This window comes from Tinamus guttatus, unplaced genomic scaffold (assembly GCF_059628265.1).
Source record: "Tinamus guttatus ecotype Peru unplaced genomic scaffold, ASM5962826v1 Tinamus_guttatus_pri_ptg000563l, whole genome shotgun sequence".
Lineage (NCBI taxonomy): Eukaryota > Metazoa > Chordata > Aves > Tinamiformes > Tinamidae > Tinamus > Tinamus guttatus.
Window position 1 is genome coordinate 922,545 of NW_028289097.1, and position 21,432 is coordinate 943,976.

A 21,432-nucleotide genomic window follows, 5' to 3' on the forward strand; every position below is an offset into this window, starting at 1 on the left:
ATGCACCTGGACTTCCAAGGCTTCTCTGACACCAACCGCCCCCCAATTGTTTTTCCTCCTAAGTTCTGCTGTTCTTCAACTACTGTACTTGGCTTATGATCAGCATCTGGCCACAAATTCTCACTTTAGGCATGCTAGAGAAGCTTCTGCCTTCACCAACAAGAGTTGGTTACCATCTTGCTGTCTTCCAGGAGATAATGCCCACAGGGTAACCACAAGCACAGTTTGACTTGCACAAGCCAAGAAAATGCTAAGTGTTATCAACAGAATGGAGTCATAATCTGACTTAAAGGCTGTGCAGGAGACTGTAGCAATCTCCACATGCAGGTGGGTTATGGGTGGTAGGCAGAGGGCAGGTCTAGCAGCCTGAAATAATTCATGCTTCTGAATGCTTAGCAGTTTATTATTATAATTATTAATAATATTATTATATATTTTTTATTGCCACAAAGGTGCTTTGGCCAGCTTTGGGGCAGCAGGGTAGAGGAGTGGTGGAGATTAACATGAAGGAGCTGACTCCTCCTGAGGAACAAAGCATTCCTCAAAGATCAATGACTTGAATTACTGGCTGACCTGGAGATGAGATTGAGGTGCTCAGGCCAAGAGGAACAAAAGGCACCTCTCTTTCTAGCGCTCCTTCAGTGTGATCATATTGTGAAGAAGATCAGGAGAAGCCTCCCACAGCCTCTGCAGGCAGTCTAGGGAAGAAGGAGCTTCATGGTGCTCCCGTACACAAGTCAGGGCCATCACAGTCTGGATGTAGGTGTTGAGCAACAGTCAAGCAGAACCCTGCTCCTTCTGCAGAGGTGGAGGGGTGGAGGGCCCCATCCCTACGAGGTCTTGCAGGCTCTGAGCCCCTTCAGGGTCAACAGCCAGCAGTTCTGTGCTTGGGTATGGTGCTTGTGAGAAGGGTGTTGAGAACAAGAGCGGGAAACACTGAACTCCATCCGCTTTGAGGGAGCATTTTGGAGCTGGGGGAAAAGAGCGTTAAAAAGGGGGCATCTGAAAAGGAAAACAAACAAACTAACAAACGAACGAACAAAAAGCAGCACTGGAGCAGAAGCTGAGGTGAAGAGATGGAAAATGAACGTTCCTTGCAAGTGTCCAGAGGTGCCAGATGCTCTCTCAGGGCAGTGGAAGCCCTTTGATCCTCCAAGCACCTCAGCTGCAGACTGCTAGGTTGCAGCACAGTCTTTACGGGCTACAGCCCAGATGGGGCTTTTCTCCAATAGGGAATTCTCCACTCCCTCCTGCAATGTGCCTTCCTTTGTGCTGCCTGGATGCCACAGCTTCTTTGTCCTCATGTATTTGCCTGTGGCCACCAAAAACTCTTGAGGAAAAGGCCAGCCTAGCACAGTAATAGGAGAAGACCTTAAGTCACCAGAGGTGACCATCCAGCCTCCTTCCCTGCACCATGCAGAGGACTGCCACATTAAAGCTCTCCTCAGCCAAGACCTTCTGGGTGGCCCCAGGATCTGTCAGTCTAAAGGCAGGAGACAATGCATTTCATGGGCTGCCCCTGAGGAGAGTGTCTAGGGACCGAGATCTCGCGTGCTGCTTCCATTCTCACCCAATCACTGTGTTCTGGCCTGTGCTTGGCACAGAAATGCCCTGACTTCTTAAATGGCACTTGAATGCTGGAAGTATCACCTTGCTTTTTGCTGTGACCCAGGCCTCCTGTTCCTTCTGGCAAGAAGTGTGTGTCTGACTCTGACCTCGAGGGACATTTTCTACACAACTGCAGGCGAGACACGTCTCTCTCAGTCTTTCTGAGCCTCAATTTATTTGCTTGTTTATGTTTTTTCCTAGGCCAGTGCATGGCACATGAGATCCAAGCATCTCATACTGCAGCCAAAGATGCATGTGCATGTCAAAAGTCTTCAGATTTAAGCCTTTCTGGATTCAGGGTCACCCGCTTGCTGCTAATGAAGCTGTGTCCTGGAGGAGAGCTTATTCCTGCATCCCATCCTCCCACATGGCTTTCTAGTAGGCGGCTGAGAACTGTTTCATAGGGCAAGACACAGACAAAGCTGGTTTTGGGTGTTTCTGGGTGACATGAGGTGTCTGTGAAGCCTCTCAAGGAAGGCCGTTCCAAAGATCCTCAGGGGTTTATCAGCCTGGAAGCCAAGCCATCCCCAGATTTTCATTTTGGTGGAATCAGATGTTTCAGAGTGTTTGGGACCATGCACATGCAGTGAGGAAATGGGGCCACACCACAAGCAGGGCATATATGCAGGCTCCCCGAGTCTCACCAGGACTAGATATGTCACCAGGGCCCCAGAGCCTCCCTCCCAGCCTCTGTCACCCACAGGAACAACCCCTTATGCAGTGGCAATACAGCCTGTCGGCTGTTGACACAGGCAGCAAGGACAGTCTACCCCTGCCCTGCACAGCATTGTGCCCATCTGCGCACTTGGGTTGTGTCTAGACCATCCTCACGCAGTGGGTATGGGTGGATGCGCAGAAGGAGCCCCCCTGCAGACCCGGTGCTTTCCTACGGGCTGCGTTGGCCCGTGCCAACCCTTGCCAGGGCCATGGGGGATCTCAAGGGCCCCTCGCTGCACATGCACCCTGCTCCCCAGCTCTTGGACAGCAACATGGCACGCTAGGGATAAACACAGCGCACCAGGGCTTTAGCACAGAGAAGAAAACAGGTCACTCACAAAGTTTCCAAGTTGTGCAACCCATCAAAGCCATTGGAACCCAAACTTTGGATCCGGTTGTTATGCAGGTGCCTGTGGAAAAAAAACAAAGGTACTGAATGGAACCCTAGCTGATTTTTATCCTGCTAATTTGATTCATGATCCAGAGACATCTTATACACTGAATATGGTCTGAGCAGGGATGACATGATATGTTATGGTGTTTCCTCTTGTACCATAAGGCAAAGCACATTCTAGGTTCAATAGTACATGCAGAGCTGCAGAGCTCTGATTTTCCACATGAAATCCAAGCTGACACAGGAATTTCCCCAAGACCTCCACCTTCACAGCTGCTGAGTGGGGATGAATGCACATGCTTAAACAAGAAGCCTCATGAAATGCTCTTATCTTACCTTACTTGCTAACACAATTTGGGCCCAATCCTGCAAAATGCTCTGCTGTTTCAGCAGCTCTTTGAAGACACTGGGTGCTGTCTAAGATCAGAATCATATTTGGGCTCCTGAGAGCCTTAATAGCAGCAAGAAGGCTTTGAAATCAGAATCATCCTGTTAGTTATGGTTTTATTGTTTTTCTCTGCAAAAAAAAATGAATATACTGCCAGGTCCTGGATTAATTCTGGTGTGACTGCAGTAAAAGTTATCTCAACTTTAATGCTGGGAGCACACCTGGGAGCTTTAACTTCCAATACAGATGGTGGGAACAACATGACTAATTGTGTCCTTGAATGCACTATTGTAGCTCAGATGCACAGAATGTCCCTGTGAAATCCTATGCAAGGGCACTTTGAAATAAGCATAGAAAGTTCTTCTGAGCAGCCTTGGCAACGCCTGCTGAAAAACAGGAGAAGGCAAAAATACTGTTGTCTAGACTGCACTTAGACCAGCATGTGCTTAAGCATATTAGTGATGTTTACACTGGGACAACCTGTTTGGAAAAATGCCCAGAGGAGGTTAGGTCCTCTGGGGCAGGATACTCCTTTTCATCTGTCAGTGCAGGTTTCCCCATCAGTTAATTCTGCATCTGAGATGTCTCCTTTAACATGGAGCATCTTGGGGTTAATCTGTTGCCACACTCCCCTCATCCATCTCTTTCTCCCTTGCCCAAGCTCTGGGATGCAACAGCCTTTGTCCAATAGTGCTGCCTCCTTCCAAGAGCCTGGGGGAGACTCCACACTGGCAGGTGGATCAGCGATTTTTTTCATTACTTGTTACTTGATTTTAATCTGTCTCAGCTTGAAAAATCTTTCACTCCACCTGGATTCAAGTGGGAACTGTTGGCTGAGCACACACAGGTCCCACTGCCAAATATTCTGGGGTAAAACAGGAGGGAGCTGGGAGTGGAGAAACAGCGAGGCTCTAGGCTGTTTGATAGGGACTTGCAAAACAGCATGCAGCTCAGAAAGCAGCCCCCAAAGGAGGTTTGCCACTGGGATAAGAATGTACAAGAATTTCAGAGGGAGGGGAAAGGTTGCGACAAAGTGTGTTTGCTCCTTTGAACATATGGTGAAAAAGAAAAGATGGCTGCCTGAAAGAAAACTTGGTTTGATTGCCACTCTTAGAGGAAAAGAAGAGGCTGAGATCAAAATCCAAGTTGGGACCTTAGAGGAGAGATCTTGCTTTGTAACAATGTAAGAAATTCAAGTTTGAATGGTTTCCTCTGTTCCTTATGGGAATTGTTTCAGATCACGTTGCCTTTGCTTCACCTGGGGCTTGCAGTGTAGGAGGATGCCAGGCGTTTGTGTCCCTTTGAGCACTGGGTGCTGATTTGGTAAATTGAGAGCTTGGATCTGGAGTCACTCTAAGTCCAGCAAGAGGCACCACAGGGACAAGCTGCTGAGTGCAGCTCCATCACTTTATCAATGCATCTATCTATTGTGAGGGGATGGTATGAGGAGGAAATGCTCAACCCTAAGGAAAATGTGAGCTGCTACGAGCATATCTGGATGAGCTCTGTGTCAGGCAATCTTTCCTTGGCTTGGACATGCTGAGCAGATTGAACTGACCACTGTCACTCCAGTTGTCTAGGCAAAGAGAATAGAGAAACAACCATCTGCTGTGTTTAAATTTGGCTCTAAAATGATTTGTTTGAAGACAAAGTAATGAAAATCTTTAGAAAGGTTCCTTGCTGGTAAGAAAATTATGAGCGACCAGGAAATAGATTTATAAAGAAAACTGCTCTCCATGCTTAACTCCAGAGTTTTTACTCAACCACACGGCAATAATAGAAATGAGAGTTGAATGCGATATAACCTGGAAAGGTAAACACTTGAAAAGACATTCTCTTCTTCCATCCTGCTTTTTTTTTTCCCTCCTGTGGTAAACACATTTTGACAAGTGGAATTGCAACATCTCAAATGTTTGTCAATTTGAGCTCAACCCACATGGTGTTATATTCTGCCCTGCAAATTGCAGCTGGTTTGATAGCAATTCTAAATATTTGTTTTGGGGTTATGAATAACTATCTCTTGATGCAAAGACATAAGAAGTCTGTTAGCACCCCCATATCTATTGGAACTGGTATGCACTATGTCCTCAGTAGGAGCAACAAGTGTGAAAATCTATGTATCTGCCTTTGCAGGCCCACAACAGCACTATGATTTAACCTGGGGCAACCACCCATGAAGGTATTTTTGCCCAAGAAGGAGCAGGACAGCCACTATTTTTCTGTATGGCCTGTGTTTTCCACTGGCTGGATTTAATGCATCTGCACTACCAAATAGTGATGGGTCTCTTTGTAAAAGCAATCCCCATGGCTCACATCTTTCACTGACTGGCTTTCAAGAGAGCTGTACACAGTTTCCCCACGTGCTCTGTGGTGGAGTGAGTACTGCTGCATGTCATGGTGGCTTCCCATCCGTTAGGATGGGCTACCTTTTCTGCTGCATGAGGGGAGCCTGTGCTGTGCAGTGCTGAAAGGCAGCACAGTCTGTGGATGCACCATGATTAGGAAGCACAGCACCATCATAAACCCTTGAATAAGCCAGGGAGAGACCTCTCGTCACCTTGCTTAGTCTCTCAGCTGATCAGACTTCAGAAACACACCAGAAAACAAAAGCAAAAACGTACAAGACTCTTCTTTTGTCCCACAAAAAGCACAGACCAGGTTTTAGAAGGAAAATTTCCTGCCCCAGCCAACAACTTCTTATCATACCATGGCCTTGAAACAAGCTTGTCATAAAGTGGGCTTAATCCAAATTCTTCTTGAAGAAGTTATAGCAGAATTTGTTTCATTTTCCTTTCACTCTCATTTCCATTTATTTTTCCAGTAGATGAAAAGACCTTGGAGAACAGTCTTGTACTGACTTAAGAAACAGCCCAGTATAAGCAATAGCTCTGCTGGTTCCCTGCTCCGTCTGGAAGTGCCACCTCCGAGGGGACAGGGTGCCTCTGCTGTATGGTCATACACACAAGGCAAAGCAGGTGGAGCTGATGTGCTTAACACTGGGGATTAGTAGGGATTCTTGCCTGCAAACAGGAGGCGTAGACTGTAAGAAAGGGGAACGGATTTTACAGCTGCTTAGCTCGTTGGTGAGACTAGCTCTGGAAGGTTAAATACATTCCTGGTATCCACACTGCTAACTGGATGTTGATATTTTGGAGTGGTTGTGGAGAAGAGCCATGAAAATGATCCAAGGGATAAAAAACTAGGATATAAGTAACTCGATCTGTTTAACCTATTAAAAATAAGATCAAGGGGATGAGTGCTGTATAACATATAGGATCCTTCCTGGTTAGAAAATAGGTGCTAAAATGGTTCTGTGATTTAGTGGAGAAAAGAATAACAAGAACAAATGTGTGAAGTCAAAGCCAAAAAAAAATTCAAGTTGGAAATATGACCTCTTTTTCTGTTAACAAAGAGGATGATTAACCACTGGAAACAAACTCCAAAAAGAAGTGGTGGATTCTCAATCTCTTTCATTTCTAACAGCTTATTTTTTTTTCTCTTATAAAGGATAAATCCAACTATTTTCCATATTTGCATTAGAGGATCTTGAACTGAGTTCAAAACTTGACACGATCTGAATCCTCTGACTGCGCCAGCCTCTGCTGTGATGAATTTCCAGCCTGATCATGGCAATATTGCCCTTTTCCTCATATGACCAAGGATAAGCCTTGAAAAAGAAATCTAAATCATAAATGGTGCAAACTCCCATGGGCTTCTCCCAGCAGTGAAGGACCATCTTTCAGGCTTGTCTGCTGAAGAACAGACCTCATTTAGAAATGACATTGGCGGGATTGTGTCAGGAGCGGTTTCATTTCTTCCTCAAGCACTGCTCCTCCGAGAGAAAAGGCAATTTCGCCAATTAAAAGGCCGATGAATGGGACCCAGATGTTCTAGGCAATATTGTTCTTAATAGTAATGAATTGCACATGCCTGGCATTTCCCCCCTTTTCAGAGGGGGACTCACTCCATTTTACAGGTGAAGAAAGCGACGCACAGGCTAGTCCCAGTGCTCTGATCTGACACATTGGGGCTTGTGTGGGGAAGGTCTGAGTCCCATTAGATCCTGTGATACCTGCTGAAGTTACTGGTGCTCAGCACCTTTGAAAATCAGGGATGACATATTTGACATTTGCTCCCAGTCATGGAGGACACTGATTTTCAGTGTCCTCTTTGGAAAAATTTAACAAAAGTGACAGCTGAGCAAGGAAATGAGAACCAAGATTTTTGGAAACTATTTTCCTCTAGTCACTAAAATATGCTGTTAGATGTAAAGATGCATCATGTCTTTAAATGACAAAAGCTGTACAAAAAAGAAAATGAACAGAATCTCCTTAATTTAATGACTTCACTTCTCAACATTTCAGTTTTCTACACATCACTCATCCGGAAAGATTGATGGGAGGATGGAAGTGTTCCCAGATGAGTTGCTTGCCCTGCACAATAAAACATCAGCTAAAATTCAGAACACATGAATGTAGAGTGATGTAGATGGAGGAAAACGGTCTGAAAGGACCGTATACACTCACAAACTCTTAAATATCTACATTTAGGAATGAGGTCCTGGTGTTCAGTAACTGTCAAACAAAGCTGACTGAATGGTAGGAATGACTAGAAAAGGAAAAAATGGATTACAGAACAGCATTGTGTCACTATATAAATTCATGGTTCATCTTCGTCTTCATTACAATGTGCAGTTCTGGTCTCTCAGAAGTGCAGAGGAATGAACAAGCATGACCTGCAGACCAGCTTTTGGTTATGAAACAGCTAACTGGATAGGATTGGAAAAGTTCCGTTGAAGGAAGGTATGACAGGCCAATCCCAACGTGTGGACGGCACCGTCGAGAGACTGTTCACTGTCTCGGTGCAGGAACGAGGGGAAGCGTTAGGCAAAACTAACCATGAGCAGGATGAAAACAACGGAAGGATGTACCTCTTCACACCATAGATCATTAGAGAATTAGTTCTAAATTCCTTCATGAATTACTAAAATTTCCTTTTTTTTTTTTCAAAAAGCAATTGGAAAAATTCATGGACAAAAATTCAATAATTCCATCTATGAGTCTTACATATAAAAAGCTCATCTCTATTTTTGCAAAATCTTGGAATCACAAATGGACCTGTGAATGTATTCCGGGAAGCAGAGCAATAATCCTACCCTGTTCTTACACTTTCCTTTAGCCATTTAATATTGGTCCATGCTGGGACAGCATATAGGTCTGAAGATACCCTTGGTTTGCCCACAGGTCGCTGTTAATGGATTTCTGCTGTCTGGTTTTAAAACTCCTGTGGGCAGACTGGCTGATCAGGGCAAGGTTATCAGAGACTGTCCTTTATTAAAGGAGTGAAAGGCAACTGACTGGCTCCAAGCTCACTCCCTGCGAGGCAGCAAATACTCAGTCCTTTCGCCGGCATGGCCTTCAGCATTACATGGATGTTTGTCAGCCGTATTTCAAGGAGCAAAGGCTCTCTGGTCACCTGAATGGAAAAGGATTCAAGTTTGGATCTTGTTTGCTGCAAATTAAGGGATTTCCTGCTGTGAAAGTAAAACCTCTTAAAGGTTTCTCTAGCTTTTAGGGCTACAGCAAAAACCTCTCTGCTGCCTGCCCTCTGCCCCGCTCAGTTCCTCACGGCTGCTCACAGCTGCTCCGAGGACACTAGCACGGGAAGGAGTGACCGTCCATTTCGGAGATGTGGGAGCAAGGAGATGGTGTGGCACTGGGGGAGTTCCTGCCTATGGTTTCCAGATTTGTCCATCTGAGATTCTCCTTCTGGGATAGAGGACTCCAGTGAGGACCATGCTTGGAAGAAGCACTTTGATTCCTGTTTTGTGAGTTGACATTCTTCCAAATTGAGATCACAGAGAAGACCAGGGGCACTAACAAGAACTGCTGTCATGCACTTCATTAGCCTGTCAGCAAGCAGCTTGGGAGTTTCAGATGTTCATCTTCTAAATGAAAAATCCTTTATGCCCAGGAAAGATTTTTTTAATTTTTTTTTTAAATAATCTTTGATTCATGTAACTTATTAGCTGTTGAGGAAGAGTCCTACTTGCGGATGCTAAGATACATTCGGTCCTGAGTAAATCAGACTTGGAGGCAACATCTTCAGTATCCCGTTCCCCTGAACTACCCTAGTCAAACAAACCATCTCCCGTCTGCCGTGCCAGCATTACAGCAAATGAAACCTTGTTATCAAAGCTTGGAAAGGGATGGTGCCAATTACTGAGGCTCATAGATTTCATGATGAGTGATTTACATGGGGCTCTGCTTACTGAACACCCTGCAGCTCTACTTAGAAATCTGCAATAGCAGTAGATGGGAATAAGATCAGGGAATTCCTCCACAGAGGTGTAATTTATTAGCAGAGACTGAACCCCTTAACTTGTTCCAGATTGAGGCTTGTATATTCTGGTGCTGGTTCTTTCCATCCCTGCTGCAAGATCAGCCATATCTCTCCCAAAGGCCCAAGGTGTGTGGAGGAGGAGAAGCACGTCCATGCACCTGGGAAGGTCGTGCCCTCAGCCGTGGTCTGCCTTGGCCATGAGCATTAATCATACTATAAGATTCCCCTATGCTCCTCCACATCTCCTCTTGACTCTCCTCCCCCAGGTGCTCACTTTCCTGCCTCCCAGGCTAGAAGTTTCCTGAAGTTTATGGTAGCAGCCAGCATCTACGTGCAAATTCAGCCACTTCCATAGAAATGCACATATGTATCAGTCACATCTCAGTAGGGAAAGTCTCCTTGCAAATTGTGCTTGGCTGGCTTACAGAATGTGTGCTTCTCTGCTTGGTGGGTGAGTCTGAAGCAAGAAAAATCTCTCTGGTAGGGGTACAGGAAGAACACTGGGTGACTTTCCACTGGTTATGTGCTGACGGGTATGCATGGAAGCATGGGACAGATTTATGGAGGTTGTTCTGCCAAACACTTGCGATCCCACAAAAATTTAGCGTCGCATCCCACAGCGCCCGGCAGGATCACACATGTGTTCCTTTCCAATTGTCTGTGGTAGGCAAGACACACAAGTGTCCCTTGCGACCTAATAGCCATTGACTTTTATTTCTTAAACTTGCCTGTTTAATTACGGAATAGCTTCTCACTCAAAGTATGGGAGAAGGCAGAATGAAAGCAGCGTGCTTTTGAGACTGAAATAATAACCCAAATGTCAGCTTACCCTCCATGCCGGCTATGAAGGCTAAATGAAGCGGTTGCATTATGAGGGTCATGGGATGCCTTGGTAGAATGGACACTATTGTGGATGAAAATGACTTATTTGACATTTTTTCAGTTGCCCTTAGCATTTCCCCTAAATAAGTCTTTATGCTTTTTCTAAACAGATGAAGTTGATGCTTAGTAAAATTCTGGACAGTGCTTTGTCCAGGCGCTTTCTACGTGAGATGGTTTCAGTAAACACTTTAAATTTTGAAAGGGAAATAATTACTAGACTTTCACTAGGCACCATATGTCAGTGTTCATTAATAGCCTGGTAGCAACATCCATACTACCAAAATAAAAGGTAGCATTTTGTGTCGATACAGGATTTCTGGAGCTATTGGCAATCACACTTGGACTTATTTATCGACACCATAAAATAGTGACTAGGTAATTTGTACATGTAAACTGCAACATAAAAGACAGATAAGATGCAAGTGTCTGTTAATGGAAAGGATACACTGCATGGTAAAAAATGTAAATGTGCCCCATCTGGACCAGGTGAGCTTCAAGGGCAGCAGTGTCTCCACTGCTGTGCATGCAGTCAGTAAAGTTTATAATGCAAACTGTACAACAACATGCAGCAAAGTATTCATAGTCAATCAGAATACATAATATAGTCATGTACATAAGCACATGTACATAAGTACAGGTGTGTACAAGGTGTTGAGATGAGACCTTTTGTTCAAAATCAAAGTGGGTCCAAAAATCTCCCGCTCATTTTTTTTTTCAAGAAACGAATATTGCTTTTTGACTTGAATAAAAATGGTTGCATGTTTTTCTTTTATATAGAAATTCCTGCAGTTTTAACATAGGAAGCAGAGAGGAAATAGCAAGTTTTTGTTGCTTCAATTTAGTGGGGAAAAAATATGAATTTCATTTTCAGATACTGACTTTCTTAAGAAAAGTATTTTTGAGAAAAGTTGGGGAGCTTTTTACTATTGAGTGAAAAATGGGCAAAGCATGAAGAAATGCGAAAGAGAATTTTAGCATTTCATATGAAATGACAGGGAATCTATTGAATAAAACCTCAGGCTGCCACCCCTGGAGCAAAAAGCTGTTTCTTGTGTTCAAGCAGTGGGGCTTTCCCTGGGATCTCCGTGTTCCTCATGAGAAGAGGACACGACTTCTGGAGAGAGTCCAGCGCAGGGCCACAAGGATGATCAGGGGCCTGGAACATCTGCCCTATGAGGAGAGGCTGAGGGAGCTGGGCCTGTTCAGCTGGAGAAGAGAAGGCTGAGAGGGGACCTGAGCAGTGTCTAGAAGTACCTCAAGGGAGGCAGTGAGGAGGATGGTGCTGGCCTCTTTTCAGTGGTGGCCACCGACAGAACTAGGGGAAATGGCCACAAACTGCAGCACCAAAAGTTCCACAGGGACTTAAGGAAAAATTTCCTGACAGTGAGGGTGCCAGAGCCCTGGAACAGGCTGCCCAGAGAGGTTGTGGAGTCTCCTTCTCTGGAGATCTTCAAACCCGCTTGTACGCAGCCCTGTGCCACGTGCTCTAGGTGACCCTGTGTGTGCAGGGGGTTGGACTAGATGAGCTCTAGAGGTCCCTTCCAACCTTAAGGATTCTATGATTCTATGATGATTCTGTGACCTGGTCAGCACATTGTCCCAGCAGGAAGATGCCGCGGCTGCGACGGAATAACAAGTGGAGGAGGCTTACAGCACCACGAGGCTGCTGAGGTTCTGGAAGGCGTAATCGGGAATGTGCCAGATCTGGTTGAGAGCCAGGGTCATGGCCTGCAGCGCTGGCAGGTGGTTCAGAGCTTGGACAGGGATCTCCGTCAGGGCATTATCGTCCAGCCACAGGTGACGCAAGGAAAGCAGCCCCTCAAAGCTCTTCTCGGGCACCACAGAGATAAGGTTTGCGTCCAGGCGTCTGAGTGGGAAAGAAACAGGGTGGGGATAAGTGAGAGACTGATCTAACATTTATTCTGTGCCCACAGTGTTAATGTAAAGGGATTTTGGTGCCAAGGTGGCGTGGATTGATGGCCAGGGAGATTGAGGTAGTCTGTAAATAGTGATTAGTATAAGCAAGTTTCAGTGCAAGGCCTGGTGCTCACAGAAGATGTTTGACCTGCCAAAGCACCACCAAGGATGGTCCTTTCTCCATGGCCCATTTATTGTTGTCAGAAATGACAGCTCTTCAAATAAAGCGTCTGGGCTAAGTCCCATCCTCCTTTCATGAGTACCACCAAATGGCCACTAGCCAGCTGTGGCTTGAAGATACTGCAAGCCACATTTAAAAATGAGGATCAAAGCTATGTTTCCTGGGGCTGTGTTTGCCATGGATCTGCCTGAACCTTATCCGGCAGGTACTGAGCACTGTCTCCAACGTGTGCAAGCACAGCCCTGTCCTTGGGACCCCACAGTCCACTCAGACCTGCTGAAGGATGTGCAAGAGACCCAGCTGGCACGGACAAACTGCCATTCCAGAGGAAAAGGATTTGCCTGGAAATGCGAGATATATGGTAGCCCTGCTTGGGGTCCTGCTCTGAATCTGAATACTCAGATTTTCCTATAAAATTATGAGGTGCAGGAAACACGGAGAGCAAGTCAGACCATATGTCAAAACACAGGAATTAAGCCTGCACTTTCTGTATCACACATGTTCAGACCTTTCTTTCTCCTTGAATTACCAATTGCTTTTTTTTTTTTTAAATCATCACGGAAACCTTAAGGCATTTGAAAAACAGAATTTAATTTAGTTGGAAACTTTATATTTCGAGATGTGTTTTTGTTCCAAATCAAGAAGAGAAGCCAAAAATTATCAAACTTATTATGAAACAAAAAAGTTCAAAAACTGTTTTTGGGAATCATCTCTTTAAAAAAACTTGTTTCAACAGTGGCGGGCAGGATCTAATGTGTTGCCTATGGATTTTTAAATCAAAATATTAGAGGAAAGCACTTCAAATTTGGAAGAAGAACCAGGAACCGATTATACCCAGGAGAAAGAAAATTCTGATTTCAGTTCATGACCAACAGCGCTTTTTTTTCCAAACAGCCTAAAAGAAAGTTATCTGAATTCAAACAGCAAAGAGAAAGCACTTTTTCTCTAATGAAAGCATTAGAAAATGAAGTTAGCAAAACTATTGGAAGATCTCAGAGATAGTATGGTATAGAAATTAATATTTTTTACTATAGAAATTAATATTTTTGACAAAACATGAACACCCAGACGGTTCCCCCATCCACTGTCAATAGTTGTCCAAAAGGGCACCCAGATCAGCACTCTGGAATGAACTTCAGATCTGTAGCAGGAAACCAAGAACTCCACAGTCAGTGCCCAGGATGAGGGGACATCCCAGGTACGGGCTGTAGTGTCAGTCTGTGCAATGGGGTGAGGGGGGTGTTTGTTAGGTGAAATTCTCAGGACCTTAAACCTCCCTTGGACAACCAGCAGTGCACATGTGTATGCAGCAGTGCACATGTGTATGCAATGTCTTAGCATAACCACCTCAGCTAACTGAAATGACAGTTCCAAAGTGAATCAAGTAACTATGCCAGTCCTCTCGTTTTGCCAAATTAATGATTTTCTCCATGTTACAATCTATTTGCATTGCTGTGAAATAGCATTTCCTATCACAAGGCTGCTCAACAAGGTTTTTCAGTTAGGTTTCATGGTTCTTTGGTGGATAATAGGAATGAATCGCATCCAAGGGCCAGTATCATTGTCATGGCATTTGCATCTTTGTCCAGAAGGTTAACACAAGATCATGTTTGTTTTTGTCTTGAAGAAGATGGCCATCTTCCAAGTTCTACCTCTATTTATCTCCTGTCACCAAGACTAAAGACAGGTCAGTGCACAATATCATGCATCCTCTTGAGAAAGCAAAACTAAAGAAAGAAAGAACAGAGAAGCAAATCCTGCAGCAGCTCAGGGGAAGGCTGAAAGGCCTGACTGAAAAGTTTCATCAAGCTGTTTTCAGACAAACAAGAACTTTTTGATCAAAATTAAAACTTGTGTGGGAAACATTAATATTGGCTTTATTTTTCCATTCGTTCTTCAGCATAAGAGTTTTGTTAGTTCTTGGCATCGTTATTTGTTATTCAGAAAAAAAAATACTGCTTACTTTTCACAGAGACATGATTTCATCCAAATCTCTATGCATTTACTGAAAATAGCTTTAAGATGAATGTTCTGTTTTAAGTTTAATTAAAGAACAGACAATGAAAATATCCACTGAGAATAGTTATCATTTTTCAAAATTAAATTAAGCTTTCAGAAATAGAGACGCTAAAACAGGACCAAGGGCTGGGATAGAAGGCTGAGTTGTTCATGGCAAAGAGTGTGTACAGGAAGGAAGGGGGATGGCCCTTGCACTATTTGTTCCATGTCTCACTTCAGTCATGTTCTTCCAAGCAAAGCCATAGACACCGATACAGGGAAATTTGTCTTCTCTGTCATGGTGCCCCAGATGCACCTAATGCAGCTGAATTTTCTACCCAGCCATTTAGCGTGTGCTCAGATAAGGCACTTCTTACATTCATGGTCCTTTAGCTATTGCAGAAGTGTCGATGAGGTAGGATGAGAAACAGATTTTTCTACCTGAGATTTTTTGGAAGTACTCAGGTTATGAGGTAAAAAGCTCATTTCCAAGATCACAAAGAAGCACAGAGAAGCAATATCAGGTGGGGGAACCTGCGGTGTGTCCTGCTCCAGCTTCTCCCAGGCCATTTACAGGAGAATGTCAACCCACCAAGGGTTCATCACCATGAGCACACGGAACGCAGAGACTTAAGCAAGACTATACAAAAATATCCTACGTGGAGGATGCCCTGGGCTCCTCTCAAGGCTCTTCCAGGAGAGCATGGACTCCTCATGGACTAGGTAGGAAACCCAGCAAGATTAGGCAAATTAGCCCTTCCAAAACAGCTTTTGGACAGAGGAGGGGTTACTGCCTCCAGTTCTGGGGACGTTGTGGAATGCAGGAGAAGAGCATATGGGATTTATTATTATGGGATGTTTAAGGGAGGAACCAAAAGTGCAGGAAGTGAGGAATCTAGGTGAGTTGGAGAGGAACAAAGGGGAAAATAGAGGGATATGGGCATTAAAAGGGGTGTAGGATGGGTAAATTGTGAAAACAGGGCTGTTCAGTATGCTTGTCTTGCCATATTCTGTCCCTGATCATTGCAATCTTCCCTATTGTCTTATTAAATTCCTTTCTAGCTGTTTTCCTGAGTGAGGAAATCTCTATTCTGTGTGCATGTGTGTATGGAGGTCTGAATGCCAGCAACTGGCATCAGAGCGTTGGACAAAGGCCCCATGTGATGTGGTGGGAGCCACCAGAGTGTGCGAGGGTCTGCGGGTGGGCGATTGCTAGCCAACATGAAGCTGGACTAGCCGGCAAATAGGAGAGGTGAACTGGGAGCCAGATATGTGCATATGTCCCTGAGGGGGAGACCATGGAGGCAGTTGGCTGCTGGGGAGACCAGAGGAGTTTTGGCAGATTGTCAGGGAACCTGTGGGGTCTGGTTGTCGACCAAGACACATTTTATGTGTGTGTGTCTTGAGCTGAGACACCTGGAAGAGTGAAGTGCAAATATGTACAAATATATGGATGCTGTGTATGTGTGTTGGTGTGGGGTCTACTGGGGCTACATGCCCAACCTTGTCACTGGTTGGACCCAGGAACAAAGGGTTGTGGCAGCCTCTTCTGTGGGATTACTGTGCTCGGCCTCCCTATCTGCTGCTCAGATACCTACACACCTTTGTGGATCTGTACATTTAGTACATGGGCAACAATTGTGATTTGTCTAAGGAAGCTGTAAGTGGTCCCAGATGGAGAGAAGCTTTGAACATGCAAGAACACTAGAGCCAGGCTGTAGCAGGTCTGTCTGTGCTCTGTGTACCTGTGTCCTCCTGTCAACAAGAGGTCACTTCCATACAGCTAAAATAAACCACAACTCTTCTATCTCTTCAGCTTCATGGTGGGTGGCTGGTGGAAACTAGGCATGTTGTGAATGTTGCATCTGCTGCCCGTGTGAAACAGTATCTGGAAAGCAGTGTGCTTAGGGAGGGAAGGGAAAATGCTTGTTAAGCCCCAGTCACATAAACATTGGCTTAATCTACTTTAGAATGTGAAAATCAGACCTCTGACAGATTCCGTGATGGAGTAAAAGAGACTTTCTGCTGTTGCAATGAGCTGGACAAGGGTCTGAAGAAAGCCAGCAACAGTGGCCTAGTTGGAACATAGTACCCCAGACAGTACTCCTATTTGGAGCTACTGGAGTTAAAATCAGGGACACGACAGTGTCGGATTAAAGGCATTTTATATGCAGCACCATGGGTAGGATTCTTTATATCCCTTTGCAACATCAGCACATGGATAAAGAACACACTAAGTGATGGTTATGCTCCTGATACCAGAAGGTCTTCAAACTGTTTAGTTACTCTTCATGGAGTTGCTGGTTCTTTCTGGAATAGCTATGTTCTTTCTAATAAAAGCTGTGCATGTGGGGGATTGCTAATTGCTATGGCTTTCAGACAACTCTCTATTCTCTTCTGGAAGGAGAAAAGCTGAAGTTCTTGGCACAGAGTTGTCAGTAATTATATCAATTATACTAAACAAAAACCAACCCAACAGTTCTCTCCTTTATTCAGTGTGCGACTCTGGCTCTGTAAGTGTTTTCTGTTATGATTTATTCCTTAGATAATTGGGCCGATTAGTGGGTAAATGGGACAGCACAGGCTGGGGCTGGCTCCTCACCTTCCACGGAGATGTTTTAATCTTCATTTCACCAAATCACTCACTTGGTTTTTCTTGCAAGCATTAACCCGTTTGTTGCTAACACAGAAAGATTCCTTCTTGTGCCCAATGGCTTGGGAGTGGAACCCTGTCTCATGCCTGCTGCAGAGCAGTCATGTAAATCTGTGAGACTTACAGCCCCACAGCGAATGAGAGACCCCAAAGTCCCTGGAACCCACAAAATCTCCAAGCTCAACCAAGGGACAAGGTACTACAGAGAGCTATCCCACTACTTGCACGTGAAGGGAGTTGATTTTTGGAGGGACATTCCAGAATGAAGGCACATGAAAATCACCAGCTGCTTGGAAGTCTTCAGTTCTGGCTTTAGCCATGTACATGACATGTATTGCTGATGGTAATATGCGGCATTTATATGACTTAAACGTCAGACCTAGGTAAAAACAAAAGAAGTCCAAAAAAGTGCCCAGAATGTCCTCAAATTTTACTCTGTTTTCTGCTTTAGGGACTACAGCACTGTGGGGAGAGGGGGCTGCCTGAGAAGAACATAAAAAGTCTTGGCTTTTGCTATAAGTCTAAGTAATTGTTAGAAGTGGGAAAAGGGAAACCTGTCCCTGGTTAGGACAGTGTGAGATGCAGGGTCAAGAGGCCAGCACGGTGCAGAATCACAGCTGGCTCTGATTCCTGTGGGTTTGACAAGCTACTTCACTGCCTTGTGTGTTGTCTGCGTTTGAGAAAGGCCTGAGGAGGAACTGCCTCCCCTTTTGCCAAGAATAGTCCAGAGCAGATACTGGAACAAAATCTCAGGTAGGTTGGAAAGTCCTTTTCTTTGGGAATAGGCCAATAGTGGGAGATTCCACCTTTGCAGCGTGCAGAAGAAAACCCAGTGTAATCAGGGCAGCCATTTCAGGTGGTCCAGACAGTGGTGGGGTTATCTGCAGTTGCCAGCGCAGCGAGTGTGTCATGAGGCAGATTTCTTTGTTCCTGTGCTTCAGTCTCATCAGTTTCTGTGAAGTGTCTTATTCCAAGAACTGCTTCTAGATTGCTTTCAGAGGGTGTCGGACTGTGTTTCCAGAACATCCGTAAGCGCACACCTCCTGCTGTCTGTAGCAGGACTGGGAGTCATTGTGCAGTAGTGGACAATAAGAAAACTCTCTGTTCCTGAGCAGATGTGATACAAAGTTCAGACTGTCATGGGCAGAATCCACTTTCCTCAGTTCTTTCCAGCTCTTTCTGGCTATGAGCATGTGTAGGTGAAGCTCCTCTGCATCTTCCCTAGTGACAGCCACAGAATGGCGTCAAGAGAGACGCCCAGAGAGAAGGCTGCCGCCCTCAGAAGGGGTGAGGATGGACACAGCAGCAGTCGGAGGAAGGGCCGGTTCCCCCTTCTCCCTGAATCCAGCCCTTTCTCAGGGCTGCTTTCTTCCTGGCCCCAGCGTGCATGTGTCACTGCTAAACAGAGCTGATCTCACCAGAAACGTCTAATTGATGCCTTCGGGCAATCATGTCTCTCTTCCTGTCTGAGTTTATCCTGAAAGGCTCCATTGAGTTACCTCCTATCCCATAATAGGATATAAGTTTCTTGTAGTAACATAAAAAGCAATGATGTCACCGCAGCTAAACTTCCCTGATAACTTACTAATGACTGGGGCCAACACCTCAGCTCTGCTTTCAGGCAAAGCTCCCAGACACGCTGACTGAACCAGTACACGGCTTGTGAGCAACCAGGGAAGCCTCAGCACAAGGAATTCAGGGTACAATAAGGGCGCCTGGCTCCAGAGCGGTGCAAAACACCCCGCTCAAAGGCACTCGGTGCTGCCAGACTGTCTGCCCCTCCTGCCACAGTCCCTCATAAGGCAGTTCCCTCTGTGTGTGACAGGGCAAACATTCAGCTGCCTCCTGTGCCAGTCACAGCATCTGGTGAGGCCAGGACTCATCAAGATGTGGATTCCTGGGTCCATGAGCCTTCCAGAGTAACCCCACTAGGGAGAAAGGGCTTCTCCCACCACCTGATATTGAATGGGATAGGAGAAAGACAGCCAGGGACAGTGCTAGCCTAGAAGTTTGGAGAAGTTTGGAGACCTTGGGTTCAAGTGTTTGCTCTGCCTTTCATGACCTTGTGATTACACGATGCTGCAGTCACTGTGGTAGAAATGGCATGTTATTGAACAGGGCAAAGTTGCCTTGCAGGCCTGCAGAGACCCGAGCTCTCTGCCCCTGCCACAGGAAAGCTCCCAGCCCTCAAACAAGACCTGCAAGAGGTCCCTGCTTCCAGACTCAAAGCACTTGTGAAATCCATCCTAGGCAATGCAAAAATGTCCAAGACACAAAAATGATTTCCAATTCATTAACTTTGGAACAAGATCTGGTGGAAAAGTTTGCACTGTTCTGTTTGAACTGCAGTGAATGTTTGTTCTTGACTTAATGGAACATGTGCCTCTGGGAAGCTCTTTACAAGGGGATGGTCAGGAAGTGAAATCAGAGAAAGACTCCACACAAGGTGTCGTTGATACAGTCAAGATGGCTTTGTTATCCCCTGTTGCAGACACCTCCAAAACCCCTCAGGTCAGAATTGCACAAGGAGAACTGACAAATTCTCTGTGCAGCTCTGGAAGCTGCTGACAGCCGGGCAGCTGAACTCTGCTGCTGTGCTGACTCCCTCGTCTGCCTGCTCCATGGGAACACTGGCATTGCTCCCTGCTCGTGATACCAAGGAACCTCACCTGGAGGAGTGGAGAGGGTGCAGAAAACAGACAGTGACCAAGTAGAATGGCTCAATGACAAAGCAGTGTGGGTCTCATCAAGCCCAGAAGTTACATGGAAAAGTGAGACAAGGCAGTTTTCAGAGACAGAAGGGAGCAGGACGTATTTCTGTCTGGGAAGAGAGTTGAATAGGCTGTGACCCAGTCCAATCTATCTTGATATCCACTAGAGATTCTCATAGTGTGTGCAAAATTAATTGTCTCCATGATGAGGAAACCACAAATATTTCTGGGGTTGAACCTCACTTCAGAAAGCTATCGGTAGCACATAAATCTGTGTCCCAGGATTGCTGCTGGCACCATCTCATGTGGTATGAGCACAGCTCTCTTGATGGAGATTCACCCACTATCCCATCTGCAGTAAACCTATACCTCTGCCTGGCCACTGTTGCTGTAGTTTAATGACCTTTAAGAAGTTGCATTTGGGAAAAGTTGGGATGTTACCATTTTATAACCCCACTGCAGACAAGACCGCTTGTAATTTGACCATATGTGAGCGCTTGGTTTCTCATTTTGCTAGTAATGCTTGTCCTGTGAAGCTGAATTGGAAGAAGCTGGTGCTCAGCCCTGGAGAGTCGTAGCCTGGGCAGGGGCTGAAGCAAAGTGAGATGCAGGGTAAGACAAGTGGACAGACCCAGGGCAGACCCTTCCTCCTTATCTCAGAGAGAAGATGAAGCCAGAGGTGGTGGGGAAAGTGTATTGGCAAATTATGTTTAGCATGCTCAATACTCAGTTACAGGGAGCATCACAGGCCATCTTTCCTGGCCTGCAGGGATGGCTGTAGATGCAAGAGAACTCAGAAGCTCTCAAAGAACGAGCTGACATGTAGCAACACACAAAGGTCATGTCAAGTAGCAGGAGGTTTTTTCCATGGATACAAGGGTGCTGCGGGAGGTGGAGAAGGTTTAGATCAGAATGAGGTGGACAGCTGGGAGCAACTGGAAAGGGTAGAAAGATTAAGGTGTGTAAAACAAGGGGTTAACATGGTCACACTCCCCAGTGAAGTGAAGTTCACTGACTGTCAGGACATACTACTAAAAAGGGGGTCTGACTTGCCCTGAGCTCGCTCAGAAAGGGTGAAGACAAAGACCACTACAGCCTGAGATATCCCCTGAGCCAGCAATGCTGGGACACGAGAACCAGCTCCCCCCTTGCGCATGTTGGGGTTAGAGTCAGAACAGATTCACCACAAGGTCACTGTCCAGCAGTGGGGACCTGCAGGCATCTCATAGCTGGGTGCTAGTCTAACCGATGGAGATAGGGCTGCAGATGTCTGTCCAGATTGTGCTATTTGACTGTCATTAAACTAAACTGGTGATAATTTATATTTGATGAACACATGAGTTCCATGGATTCCAATGGGTACTCCCGTTCCACTGCTGGACTGCACGCTGGTGTACGTGAGAGCCTCCTTATGTTGGGTGAGCACCCAGAGCATCCCCTGTGACATTACAGTGTAGCTAGGTTTGTTTTAGAAGTGAAATAACCCTTGCACTCATAGCCTGTAGACTCTTGAGAATGGTTAGGCTTTTACTGAGGATCTTGATCCTTGATGAGACTACCTTTGTAGCATATCACTTCTCTCTAAGCATGTGTGAACCACAGATGGCCAGAGGATGTCCCACAGAAGGTTGCACAATAGCA

At 45.5% G+C, this 21,432-nt stretch overlaps 1 protein-coding gene across 1 annotated transcript in view; it reads right to left on the reverse strand.

Annotated features, from left to right (window-relative positions):
* The window catches only part of LGR6 (leucine rich repeat containing G protein-coupled receptor 6), a 117,938-nt gene that overhangs the window by 30,149 nt on the left and 66,357 nt on the right, over positions 1-21,432 (reverse strand). The window contains exons 5-6 of the mRNA XM_088534520.1: positions 11,983-12,198; positions 2,664-2,735 (exon numbers count right to left, since the gene is read on the reverse strand). Of these exons, the coding sequence (XP_088390646.1) occupies positions 2,664-2,735; positions 11,983-12,198 (288 nt within the window). The remainder of the gene's footprint in view (positions 1-2,663; positions 2,736-11,982; positions 12,199-21,432) is intronic.